Below are 12,611 nucleotides of genomic sequence, written 5' to 3'. Positions count from 1 at the left end.
CAGTTCGTGGAACACAGTGTCGCGAAGTACAGTCACTAATTTGGTCAAGCACTGTGGCTAAAGCCACAGTGCTTGACCAAATTAGAGAGACTGCCTCCTCTGCTGGGGACGCAACAACCTAGATGCCGCTCGAGGCCAATGCAAGCTTTGCCGACGACGATTTCGAGGGTTTAAACCTCACCACGACTTTCGCCAAGTACGTGGAGGCCGACGGCAACGTCGTGATCTGCGGCGAGGTGTCGCTGGATAACGCTACCAAGGAGGCTTTGCCTAGTGCCGACACCGCTGCGACATCCGACGAGAACGATGACGCCACAGCTGCCGTGCCTGTGCCTATCACGTTTGCCAAGGTGCTACGGCACATAGACGGCATCCGGAACTTCATCTGTTCGCACGATGCCGCAGAGGACCTCCTTTTGGACGTTGCCCAACTCGAGCGAGAGCTCTTCGTTCATGGATCAAACAAGGTCCAAAAGAAACTTACAGAATTTTTAAAAAGTTTTTTAAATCGCGCAGTGGAAAGTGGAGTGCCGTAAAGGTTCGTATGAACAAAGCTTGATTGGTACCTGTACTGCAGCATAAATTCTTATCCCATTTACTTGTTTGGTAATTTGGGCTTCCAAGCCCTGCAGAGTATGTTAGTAGTTTACATTGAAGTTTCTCATAAATTCGTCGTGCAAAATAAGTACCATTTTTATAGGCATAATTTTTGTTCGGATTTTACGACGGCCGCATTTTGTGATGCTTTTTCGTGGTCCTGAGAAAGTTGTATAATCGGGGTTCCCCTGTATTCGATCGGCCACAACACACCTCTGTTTCCACGGCCGAAGTTTACACTACGTGGGCTGTTGTTAAAAAGATTATCACTTATAAACATAGAAATGCAATCATATACACTGATTCTTTAAGCACACTGAAGGCTCTACATCTGAAATCTGAGTGTGAACCCGATAGGAGACATTTTAAACATGGTGGCGCTTAACTAATACGGGAGGTCAATTCGTTTCTGCTGTATTCCAAGCCATGTTGGGATACCAGGTAAAGAAACAGCTGATAGGTGTGCATCGATGGCAGTGTACAAAGACATAACAAACACACATAAAAATATATAAAATAGCAGCCATATAAAAATAGCATCCGTGCAATTAGAAAAGCCTTAACTTCAAAATGGCAACATGAATGGGCTGTTGTGCCGACAACAAGCTACATCTTCCTAAACCCATAGTTGGCGAATGGAAGTCATATAATCATGAGGAGCGGTTTTTCGAAGTAGTTTTATGCCGACTAAGCATTGGACACACACACCTCACACAAAATTATTTACTTACGAAAGAAGACACTAACATGCGAGAAATGTCAAGAGTCACTAACAGTTATGCACATATTACTGACATGTACACACATAGAAATACACATACGATCACTTTTGCATAAATTATATCAACTACACATACCTATACACCCTGCTCTAATTTTAGCTGATGATCTGCTAGTCCCATTATGTGACGTGCGTAAATTTCTAGATGACACTGGATTTTTACATAAAATATAAATTATTAACACAGCCTTTTCCTTCCTAAACTGGATTTTAAAACAGCTCGTGTTTGGCACAGCACACCCTTACCTGCTTTTGCACCACTAAACCAAACTTAACTAACAAACTTGTACTATTATTTCCATGCTCTTAAACATTCAATATTTGGCTGTAACGAAATACCGTGTACCTTTCATGTGCAGAGAGCAGGAAAGTGTGCAGCCAAACTAGCCCAAACCATCGCTTATTCCTTCGTTTCAGTGCGGCCGCGCGACAGGCATTCCGATGGTGGCACACCAGTGAAAGGGGAAAGACAAAAATGGCTGGGAGGCGTGTGCAGCATTGTGAAGTCCGAATGGCCTTCTTAAGAACTCGAACAGTCCGAATGGTGTGGGGTTTGCTGTTTTGGAGATGTCTGCTTCTGCAACGGCAACTTGGTGGTAGGCTCGATCCAGATCCATTTTGGAAAAGATGGTTGCACCATGCAGAGCCGAAGTGAAGTCTTGTATGTTTGGCAGTGGGTAGCGGTCCGGAATGCTCTTGGTATTCAGAAACCGGTAGTCTCCGTGTGGTCTCCAGTCTCCTCACTTCTTGGGGGAGAAGGTGGAGTGGAGATGAACAGCTGCTAGAGGATGGTCTATTGATGAGTTGGGTGCGTAGCAATGCCCTGAATGAATAGGTTGGTTGCGGAGTCAAGGAGACGCTTCCTCTTGACGTCAATGAGCAGTTCGTGTGGTTAGAAACTCGGCGTCAATGTTGGCAGATCTAACGTCGCCGACCAAAAACACCCACCGGAAGATTCTTCGAAGTCCCAGGTTGAGTGTCGGAGAACGTTGTCTGTGCATGGGAATGCATGTTCTGTTCACTGCTTGCAGATAGGATGTTGCAGGGGAAGCACGTTCTGCTGTAGTGGCTGGGAGAACGCTCACGTGAGCTCTGGTGTCGATGAGAAATTTTTGTCTGGTGGTTCTGTTGATGATGTGAAAGAGGCGACATGCTTCTTGGCACTGACCGCTTGTCTCCGCTAGTGGTTGACCGGCCGGTTTTCTGCCCAGGTGCACGGCAAGAGGCAGTGGCAGGCGTTAGTGCCGAAGTGGCAATGATAAAAGCACATTCGTGGGCCCGCGGATTTACTTCGTTTACGCTGTCCACGAAGGTGAGAAGCGTCGATGTTGATGTCCGCGGGTTGGTGGCAGCTCCAAGTGAGTAGCTGCCGCAATGAGTTGCTTGAGCTGGGCATAAAGGCGGTCAACCTCAGTGGGAGGAGCGGTGGTAGGTGCAGGGTGATGCGGCTGAGGAGTCGTGACATGGGCGGCCGGTGGCAAAGACTGCGTGGTAGTGCTGACGGAGGCAACCGAGAGGTGTGGTGTAGCTACTTCTATCGCTTTGTCGGCTAACGCAGCCAGCAATGTCAGGTCCATAGCTGTGGCTGTGGCACCATTTGCATGTGTGACGGTAAGCGTTGGAGGAACAGTTTGCGAGGCACAGCACTGTCTATGGTAACATCCGAGCAGCAGTAACATGCGCCGCAAGAGCTGACTTGGCCATCTGTCGCCGAGCTCCTCTGTGGAGAGCAACCACTGGATCCGCGTCCTGTCCGAAGCGGCTGTTCTTTGGAGCAGGGCTGCTTTGAGGTCGTCGGAGGGCTGTGCCAGTGGATTGTTGCGAGATGTGGTTAGTATATTCACTACCTCTTCTGCGGCTGTTGATGGGAGTGCGCTGATGATGCGATGAAATTTCTGCTGCTGGGAGATGATCCGTGAAAGTTGGAGCTGCGGCTCCACTTGTAAAAACCATACGGTCGGATAACGTTTACAGTATGGTGGGAGGCGGAGAGTGACAGCAGAGATGACTTCGTTGGGTGGTCGGATGCTGTGCTTGCTTGGCTGGAGTTGGGCATCTGCTGTTGATTCGGTTCCATTGCAGCTTTGTGTTGGTGTCCTGTCTTCGTCAGTGGGCAAAAAAGAGAGTCTACGATAATAAGGTGTGTGAAAAAACTGGGTCACCAATTGTAGGGCGCACGTGAAGGAAGGAGCCCAAGACGGGACATCCGCGCTATGGTGTGTTTATTCACTCTCTAAGGAACCGCAGCGGGCCAGCGCGAAAGACGCAGACCGCAGAGGTGGGGGAGAGAAAAGAGGAGAAGAGTGTGCCCATCTGGCAAGCGTGCCGAAGGTGTCTGATTGTCTGAAGCACAGTGTAAGAAGCATTTGTACACTGTGGTCTGAAGTAAATAGTCAGAGGGCTGGGGCCGCTACCCGACGCACGGATTGTTTTGCCGGCAAGGGCTGGCGCCGCTACAATATATCCACAGCATAAGTTTAGTTACAAGTTGAGTTACGGAAGTGTGTAGAATAATTCAGATGACTGGGGATGAAATTCAAGATCAATCAGTCAGTCAGTCAATAACTTTATTGAGGTCCTGAGGGGTCTAAGCCGTTAGAGACCGCACGCGGGGAGCTCCTTTGGCTGAAACCGTAGGCGACGCCAAAGTCGGGACGGGAACTTGGTGACACTCCGCCAGTTCTTGGGCCCTCTGGACGGCCTTGAATTGGAGTTTGAGGTCCGGGCTTTTGAGGGGTTTTCCCATTCGGGCTCACTGGAGAGAGGGCCCTCTGGCAACGCGGTACATTGCCAAAGCATGTGCGAGAGTGAGCAATAGGGTCCTTGAATTGGAGTTTGAGGTCCGGGCTTTTGAGGGCTTTTCCCATTCGGGCTCACTGGAGAGAGGGCCCTCTGGCAACGCGGTACATTGCCAAAGCATGTGCGAGAGTGAGCAATAGGGTTCTGGGCAGTGTGGGCAATTTGCCAGGATTTCTGAATTGTAGTGGCTTAATAGGCCTCGTGACGGATACGAGTCTCTTTGCAGAATTCGAAACGCGGCCGCCTGCGCGCGCTCGAGTTTTTTGGCATGCGGGAGCGGGTATTTCATTCTGCCTTTTCGATAGTGTGAGGTGATTTCTTGGTAAGTGAGTAGCAGGTCATTAAACTGAATGTCCAGCCCCTTGAAGGCCGTGGGACCGTCGCGGCGGGCAAGTTCTCGCGCACGGTCGTGGGCCGTTTCATTGAGGTTGGGTTTTTGTGGGTGGACGTCTTTCCCCATGTGAGCGGGGAACCAGGAGAGGCATCGTTTGCACTCTTTTGAGCTTGCTAGTAGTATATGCGCTACCTCTTTCGATACGTTGCCACTTTCGTAAGCCCGAATTGCAGCACGCGAATCCGTGAGGACATGGGTAAATGTGGGGTCTGCCGTGGCGATGGCTACGGCTATCTGTTCGGCTTTAGCGCTGGTGGTCGATTTAACCGATGCCGATGATCGTAACGTTCTGTTGCCATCCACAACTGCTATCGCGAAAGTTGATGTATTGCCGTACTGGGCCGCGTCCACAAATGCAGTGGCTTCACGATCCGTGTCGGTGCGGTCGAGAATCGCGCGGGCGTGAGCCCGGCACCTACCCACGTTGTATAGTGGGTGGACATTTCTTGGAAACGGTGAGACTCTGTAGTTGTCTCTAATTTCACTCGGTAGGGTAACAGCGTGCTCGAGATAGGGAAATGGGGAGAGATTAGCTTCGCTTAGAATTAGTCTACCGGCTTTGGACGAGGATAGGCGGAGTATTTGCGCCATAGTCTGAGCCTCGATCACTTCGTCGTTGTTGTGCATGCCTAGCTGATCAATCTTTGCTGTACTTGCTCTTTGTGGAATGCCCAAGACCTGTTTGATGCTCTTGCACATGAGTGTGTTTAGTTTCGTCTTTTCTGTTTTCGTCCAATTGTGGGCAGAGGCGACGTAATTAATATGTCTCATAAGGAACGCGTGGTATACGCGCAGAAGGTTATCTTCGCAGAGACCCTTCCTGCGCCCTGAGACTCTGTGGATGAGTCTGATCATGTTTTCGGTTTTGGCGGTTAAGCGTTTGATCGTGTGTTTGTGGCATCCGGTGGCTTTGATGAGGAGCCCAAGAATGCGTATGTGGTCGACTCGCGGAATCTGTTGTCCGTCTCTTGTATGTAGTGCGATCGGAAGTTCGTCTAGAGGAGTTAGGTATCGGACTCCTTGGCAAGACTTGCGATATAGTAAGAGTTCCGATTTCTTGGAGGATAGTTTCATTCCTGTGTCTAGTAGGTACTCCTCTGTGGCATCTAGGGCAGACTGTAATGCCTGCTCCATGTCTGCCAGGGAGCCTCCCGGGCTCCAGATGGTGATGTCATCTGCATATAGAGCGCAATTTACGTTCGGGATGTCTCGTAGTTTTGCTGCGAGTCCCTTCATCACTATGTTAAATAGTAATAGAGAGATGACTGAGCCTTGCGGTGTTCCGATGGAACCCAGCGTGTAGCAGTCCAACTCAAGTTGTGAGACTCGCAGTCGGGCTTCTCTGTCTTTTAGGAAGGAGCGCACATACTCCTGAAATCTATGGCCGAGGCCAAGGCCTGCCACAGACTCCAATATGAAGCGGTGCAAGACGGTGTCGAATGCTTTCGTGAGATCGAGGGCGAGGATGCCTCGAACGTCTCTTGTTTTAACGTCAAAGGCCTGTCTTTTTCGGAGCAACATGACATCTTGCGTGGAAAGGTGGGGTCGAAACCCTACCATGTTGTGTGGGAGGAGTTCGTGTTCCTCAATGTAGCGTGACACTCGGTTTTGAATGACGTGCTCGGCTACTTTACCCACGCATGAACTAAGAGAGATAGGGCGTAAATTGTCGAGGTTAAGTGGTTTGCCGGGTTTAGGGATAAGGATCACTGTGACCGTGCGCCATTGCGTTGGTACCTCTCCTGTTTTCCACACGTGGTTGATGTCTTTACTGAGTAGTGTAATGGCCTGGTCGTCTAAGTTACGTAACATTAAGTTGGTTACCCCGTCGGGTCCTGAGGCTGACCTGCTGTTTAGGTTGTGTAGTGCCTCTCGGACTTCTGCTTCCGTGAAGGCAGCTTCTAGTTCGAGAGTGGTTTCGCACTTTATGCTCGGGTAATCGTTGGGGTGAGCGTTGCCTAGCAGAAGGTAACGTTTTGGCGATTTCTGTCAGGAAGGACTCTTCTGTTCCTCCTTTCTCTTTATGTGAGTGTAAAAGTCGGTCTAGCGCGTGGCTTTGATAATCCTTTGTTTGGCTGTCGTCTAACATGCGTTTAAGGAGGTTCCACTTACCTCCGGTTCGCGTGCGGCTGTCGACCGCCGAACATAGTTTGTGCCATTGGAGTCTTCTGAGCTCCGTACAGTATTGTTTGATGTCTCGGTTGAGTATCGCGATGCGTTTGCGCAGGCGTCTGTTGAGACGTTGCTTTCTCCATCGCGCAAGTATGGAGGCCTTGGCCTCGAGTAAGTGTGCGAGGTGAGGGTCAACCCTTGGGACCTCCAATTCCGTTTGTATGGTTTTCGTGGCTTTAGTTATGCCGCCCTTTATCGCAGAGAGGAGCTCTGCGAAGGAATCGTACGTGTTCGTGTCTTCCTTCCGTAACTGGCGGAAGCTATCCCAGTCTGTAAGGGTGAAAGACTGGGGTGGGGCCGCCGTGTTTGGTATTTCTGTGCATATGACGAAGTGATCGCTGCCCAGGTTCTCTTGCGTATTCGTCCATGTGTAGTTTGCTACATTTCGGAGTAACGTGAGGTCCGGCGTAGTATCGCGTTGGGTCGATGTACCCAATCTGGTGGCGAACCTGTGGTCCGTCACCAGGGTGAGTGACAGGTCGTCGATCGCGCGCGAGAGGTTGTTGCCGCTAGGCTTGATTGTGGGGTAACCCCACGACGGGTGGGGGCGTTGAAGTCCCCTGTGATAACGAGCGGTGAGTTTTGTGCCAATGATGTGGCTTTAGTAAGGATCGCGTGGAAAGATTGTTTGTAGTGCGAGGGGGAGCTGTAGACGTTTAATACAAAAACGCTTTGTTTTAAGAGTCGGTTAGGTACGAGCTCGATTAGGATGGCCTCGATGCGACAGTTTTTCGGTAGGACGCTATGAACGGTATGCACGAATTTTCTATTAACGAGCGTGGCGATGCCTCTCCTGGCGTCCCCCCCTCTTTGGGAGACGGGGCTGTACCCTGAGAGCGTGAGGGTTTCGCATAGGGTTTCTTGTAATAGTATTACGTGCGGCTTTTTGGGTTGAATTTTGAGGTACTGTTGCAGCGATGATTTACGTTTTGCGTAGCTAGCGCAATTCCACTGCCAAATTTCTAAGGTGTCCCGTGTCGTGTTAGCCATGATGGTGTTGCGGGGGATTTATTGGTGATGAGGGGTGCATCGTCGTGTCCATCTGTTGTGGCTGACTAGCTTTGTTTTTAATTTTTATGGCGACTTTATTTTCGACCACCTCTACACGTTTAGAACGACAGAAAGCTGAGCTAGTTGGTAAGGATTCATTGTGCAAACTAGAAGTGAGGCGTGCAGACAGGACACAAGAGTAGAGAAGTGGACAACACGAACGCCGACTATCAACTGAAGGGAGCACTGAGGCGAAAAATGAAAGAAGACACAAAACTCATCTGCGCATGCTCAGGAATGGTAACACCACGTGTCAATCGGGTACACGTGCTGGTCTACGTGAGAGATAACTGTTAAGACACTTAATCTCTTCCTTATGTAAAGTAATCGAAGGCTGACTCACGCACGCACTTCCACCATTATAGATATGCCATGCCTCTACCATAAGACGCGTATCTTCATTCTTATGCCTGTACAGTATCGCGCATTCATCTAACTTTGGCTTGCAGTTACAATCTCGGCAATGTAGCGAAAGATTAGAAGGCGATCCACCGGTTAACGACCTTTTATGCTCCATTAGCCTCTGATTGATACACCGTCCCGTTTGCCCTACGTAGAACTGTCCACAGCTAAGGGGAATTTGATAAGCACAATAAGAACAACAGTTTTACAGAATGTCGTATGGGTGTGGTATATCAAATTCCCCTTAGCTGTGGCCAGTTCTACGTAGGGCAAACGGGACGGTGTATCAATCAGAGGCTAATGGAGCATAAAAGGTCGTTAACCGGTGGATCGCCTTCTAATCTTTCGCTACATTGCCGAGATTGTAACTGCAAGCCAAAGTTAGATGAATGCGCGATACTGTACAGGCATAAGAATGAAGATACGCGTCTTATGGTAGAGGCATGGCATATCTATAATGGTGGAAGTGCGTGCGTGAGTCAGCCTTCGATTACTTTACATAAGGAAGAGATTAAGTGTCTTAACAGTTATCTCTCACGTAGACCAGCACGTGTACCCGATTGACACGTGGTGTTACCATTCCTGAGCATGCGCAGATGAGTTTTGTGTCTTCTTTCATTTTTCGCCTCAGTGCTCCCTTCAGTTGATAGTCGGCGTTCGTGTTGTCCACTTCTCTACTCTTGTGTCCTGTCTGCACGCCTCACTTCTAGTTTGCATAATGAACCTCTACACGATTCGTTAGGATACGAATACTTTCTAGGTTCTCTCACGTGAGGCGCAGAATTTTGCCTAGGGTGTCTTGCGGTGCATTACTCTCTTCTTCCGTCTCTGGGAGTGGAGGGGGTTTGCGTTTGGCTGTGCTAACTTTTACGTTTGTCTCCTGGGGTGGTGCTTGTTTGGGAGCTTTAAGGTTTTGAATCTGCTGTTTTGCACCATTAAGCTGCGCTGTAAGCACTTGTATGGTGGCCCGGAGACCTGCTAGTTCGTGTCGTAGGGCTGTGACTATCTCGCTCTCATGCTATGGCAATGAAGACCGCGTTACCTGTCTGGTAGATGAAGCGTCCCGTTGCTGCTGCTGGTGATGTCTCCCTCGTACTCAGTCGGCCCACGTCAGTTTGGTGTGGCCGGATGTAGGGCGCCCCCAGAGCAGGACTGGCTGTTGCGTCGTCCCCTGGAGCGGGAGCGGCTGCTGCGGAGGGCGCTGCGGTGCTCGGGTGTCGGCGTGACCGCGCGACTCCTTGTGGTCGCTACGGGAATGCTCGAGGTGGCGCTCCAGTCACTGTGACTGGCGCCGCTCGGTCCTTGGGAGCGGCCACAGCCACGTCGGTTGCATTTGCGGCGGCGTCTCTGTCGCACGATGTAAAGGACTTGAAACTTGTGCTTGCAGTCCTTGTCAGCGCTGGGGTGCGGTCCGCCGCACAGGGTGCAGTGAGGGGAACACTGGTGATCTTCCGCTGGAGTTTTGAGGCCACACTTCCGGCACCACGTGGTACTGGGGTTAGGGCAGACATCTGCGCGGTGACCGATGTTGCCACAGTTGTAGCAAACTTCCGTGTGTCTGCGAAAGAGTGTGCATCGAACAATGTTTGCTCCGCAGTAAATGTAATTTGGTACTTGCATTCCTTGGAAAAGGATTGTCACGGCTGTGGTGTTCTTGATTCTCTTCCCCTCCAAGGCGTTGGGATTGCGTTTCGTGACGATTAGTTCTCGGAGTTGGGAGTCGTTGAGCTCGTGGTCAATGCCTCGGACTACGCCTTTGCAGGTATCATCGGGTGGCGCCGGGTATACTGCGACCCATGCGAATTTGTTGCACCGTGGGGTATGCTCTTGCATTACGTTCGCTGGGGGTGCAGATGATGAAGGTATTCTGAGTTACGTTGGGGCAGATGGAGTCTTCCGTGAGGTCTTGAGGAGCCAGCGCTGCCGCCATTGCCAGGGCTTGCTCAACCTGCACTGGTGTAGATTTGGCCACGTTAAGACCGTCTCGGGGTCTCACGATTATACGGAACGTGTCCCTCGGTAGCTGGAGTCTCGAGGTAGCGACGAGGCGCTGGTATGCGCTGTTCGGTCCGGCGGTGTGATCGCCGTCCCTTCGTCTGCCACGAGTACTTGAACTTGCTCCCTGTGGTTGAGTGGCCTTTCCCTTGTGCGATTTGCGGTTATATGCTGCAATCCAGCCCGGGTCATTCGCGTCTTTCGGCGATGTCGTCTCACCGGTGACGATTTCCATGGCGGCAATGACTGACTTGCGGTGTTAGGCCTAGGCCTACCTGCCTTTCAACGCCGAGGTTGAGAATTCGAATGCAGAAAATGTTGAGAAAGAGTCCACCCACCGAAATAAATCCGGTATAAGAAAAAAAATTGTACAGTACAAAATTCGTGAGTTTCATTATAGATATATGACAGAGCAAAAATTTAGTTACCAAGTTGAGTTACCATTAATTAAAAATCACTGATTACCACACACCGAAGCATATGAACATGACTTTGTCAAAATTCCTGGAAACCTGGAAGTAGAAAGTGGAAATAATGGCGTCACACACAAAAGAGGCATGATATTTAGCTGGCTAAATAATGGAAAACAGTTGCCTCTGAGTTCAGTTCGTGCATTGCATTCGCCTAAAGTTAACCTAAAGAACACCAAAGGCGTTGTGCAAGTGCCACTAAGAGACGCCTAGGTCAAAGATTAGGGTCGCCTACCATTTTTTGATGTTGGTGTCTTTCTCCTAGCCTTTGGTCTCACTGTCGGCTCATGCGAAGTTTTCATGCACTGCTGTTGCCAAGGAGTGCTTTTTTCTATGTAAGAGTATTTCTTGTTGGTCTGTGAAACGAGGCTATTTGAAGAGAGTTGAAAATTAACACGCACACAAACAGAGGAGACAGGAAAGGCACCACTACTGTCTGTTTCATAATTCCTTTGATATTCACCTATATACCACACAAGGTGACTTGAAGACTTGTTCAGAAGTCCTAAACAACAGATGAAACCACAATTGAAACAGATAATGCTTTACTATTTTCATTCCACAAATTCCATGATGGTGCTTTCTGGACGGTCACAGACGTGTCACTGATATATACTGGAGGCCCACCACATTAAGAAAGACAAAGATGTATCTGACACATTTGTAGCCTTGTACTACTCATAAGGCCCCTTGTTGGAACTTGCGGCATGAAAATAGCAAAGCATTATCTGTTTCCTTTCTAGTTTCATCTTGGCTGCGCGGTTCTGTCTTGAAGTTAGGTAGTGCAATATATAGGCAAATGTTGAAGGCCTAATAAAACAATGGCACCCGTTTGTCTCCTTGATCTGTGTTTGTGTTAATTTGTGCCTGTCTTCTAATAACCTTTGGTTTGTTTCTTTGGCTCACTGCAATGCAACGCCATTTGAAATGTCGCACCTTGTGTGCAGTGTTGCAGCTGATGGAGGCATCGACAGCATGGAGACAGACGAGCTAGCCTCGGACAGGGTCAAGCCACCTGTTACAACAGCCACAGGGTCCAAGAGTAGTGAGAACTTGCAGGCCTGCCTGGTGGAGCTACTGGGAGCATCAGACCTGCTTTGCTCCAGTGAGGCTTCTTTGGCAATTTCATTCTGGGGTGTGACAGTGCGCTTAAAGGGAAGCTGAAACGGTTCTCAATTTCCATGAATTGCCGGGATTGGGAAGAACAGACCTAATAATTTACGGTTCCGAATTTTTTTTCTTCGTTTTGTTAATATAAGGGGCGGAAATCACTTTCTAAATCACCCCCGCGGACACGCCCCCATTGCTTCCCGGAGCGTTGGGTGAGGTGGTTGCCAGAGGAGAGAACCGGCGAGAGTGACGTCACTGGCGAGGACCGAGCTGCCGGACCGGCGTGCTGGCATGCGCTGGCATGCCTCTTTCAGTCCTGCGATTTACTGAACGACGCTACGAGAGATTTGCCACTGCCGCCGCTCACGTTTGTTTTCTTTTGAGATTTTCGTAAACTGTTCTTTCCTTCTGTGCTGCGTGAGTGCCTACAGCCAAGGGCGCCCAACATGCCCTCGTTCTGTGCAGCATTCAGCTGCGGGAACACACGCGGGCGAGGCGATGTGGTGTTTCACAGGTTCCCGAAGGACAAGAAGCTTGCAGCGCAGTGGGTCCGTTCGGAGAGGAGAGATAAGTTAGTGCCGACGGAATCAACTGTGCTGTGCTCGGACCATTTCCGCGATAGCCGGATAGCCTTACGACAAATGCGGAAACGCGTCGTTGCTAGCGTTGCTATACTCCGTTTCATACACCGCAGCAACGCTGTGGAGGCTTGAGATACTTCTTGCAGTGGCTGCGTTCACAGTTAGAAAAAGTTCGGTGTTTCTTGACCCGATTTTTGAGAAACTTTTCCATATATGAGCTCAGTTCTGAATAAAAAAAAAGAATTTGCCCATAGAAACAA

At 49.8% G+C, this 12,611-nt stretch overlaps 1 protein-coding gene across 2 annotated transcripts in view; it reads left to right on the top strand.

Annotated features, from left to right (window-relative positions):
* The window catches only part of Ube4B (Ubiquitination factor E4B), a 453,934-nt gene that overhangs the window by 79,225 nt on the left and 362,098 nt on the right, over window positions 1–12,611 (top strand). For both annotated transcript variants that reach the window (XM_065440684.2, XM_065440682.2), the window contains one exon: window positions 11,608–11,765. In XM_065440684.2, coding sequence (XP_065296756.1) covers window positions 11,636–11,765 — 130 coding nt within the window. In that variant the 5' untranslated portion in view covers window positions 11,608–11,635. The remainder of the gene's footprint in view (window positions 1–11,607; window positions 11,766–12,611) is intronic.

This window comes from Dermacentor albipictus, chromosome 2 (assembly GCF_038994185.2).
Source record: "Dermacentor albipictus isolate Rhodes 1998 colony chromosome 2, USDA_Dalb.pri_finalv2, whole genome shotgun sequence".
In the NCBI taxonomy this organism is placed as follows: domain Eukaryota; kingdom Metazoa; phylum Arthropoda; class Arachnida; order Ixodida; family Ixodidae; genus Dermacentor; species Dermacentor albipictus.
Note: the sequence above shows the minus strand (reverse complement) of the source record. Positions and strands in the feature narration are given on the sequence as shown.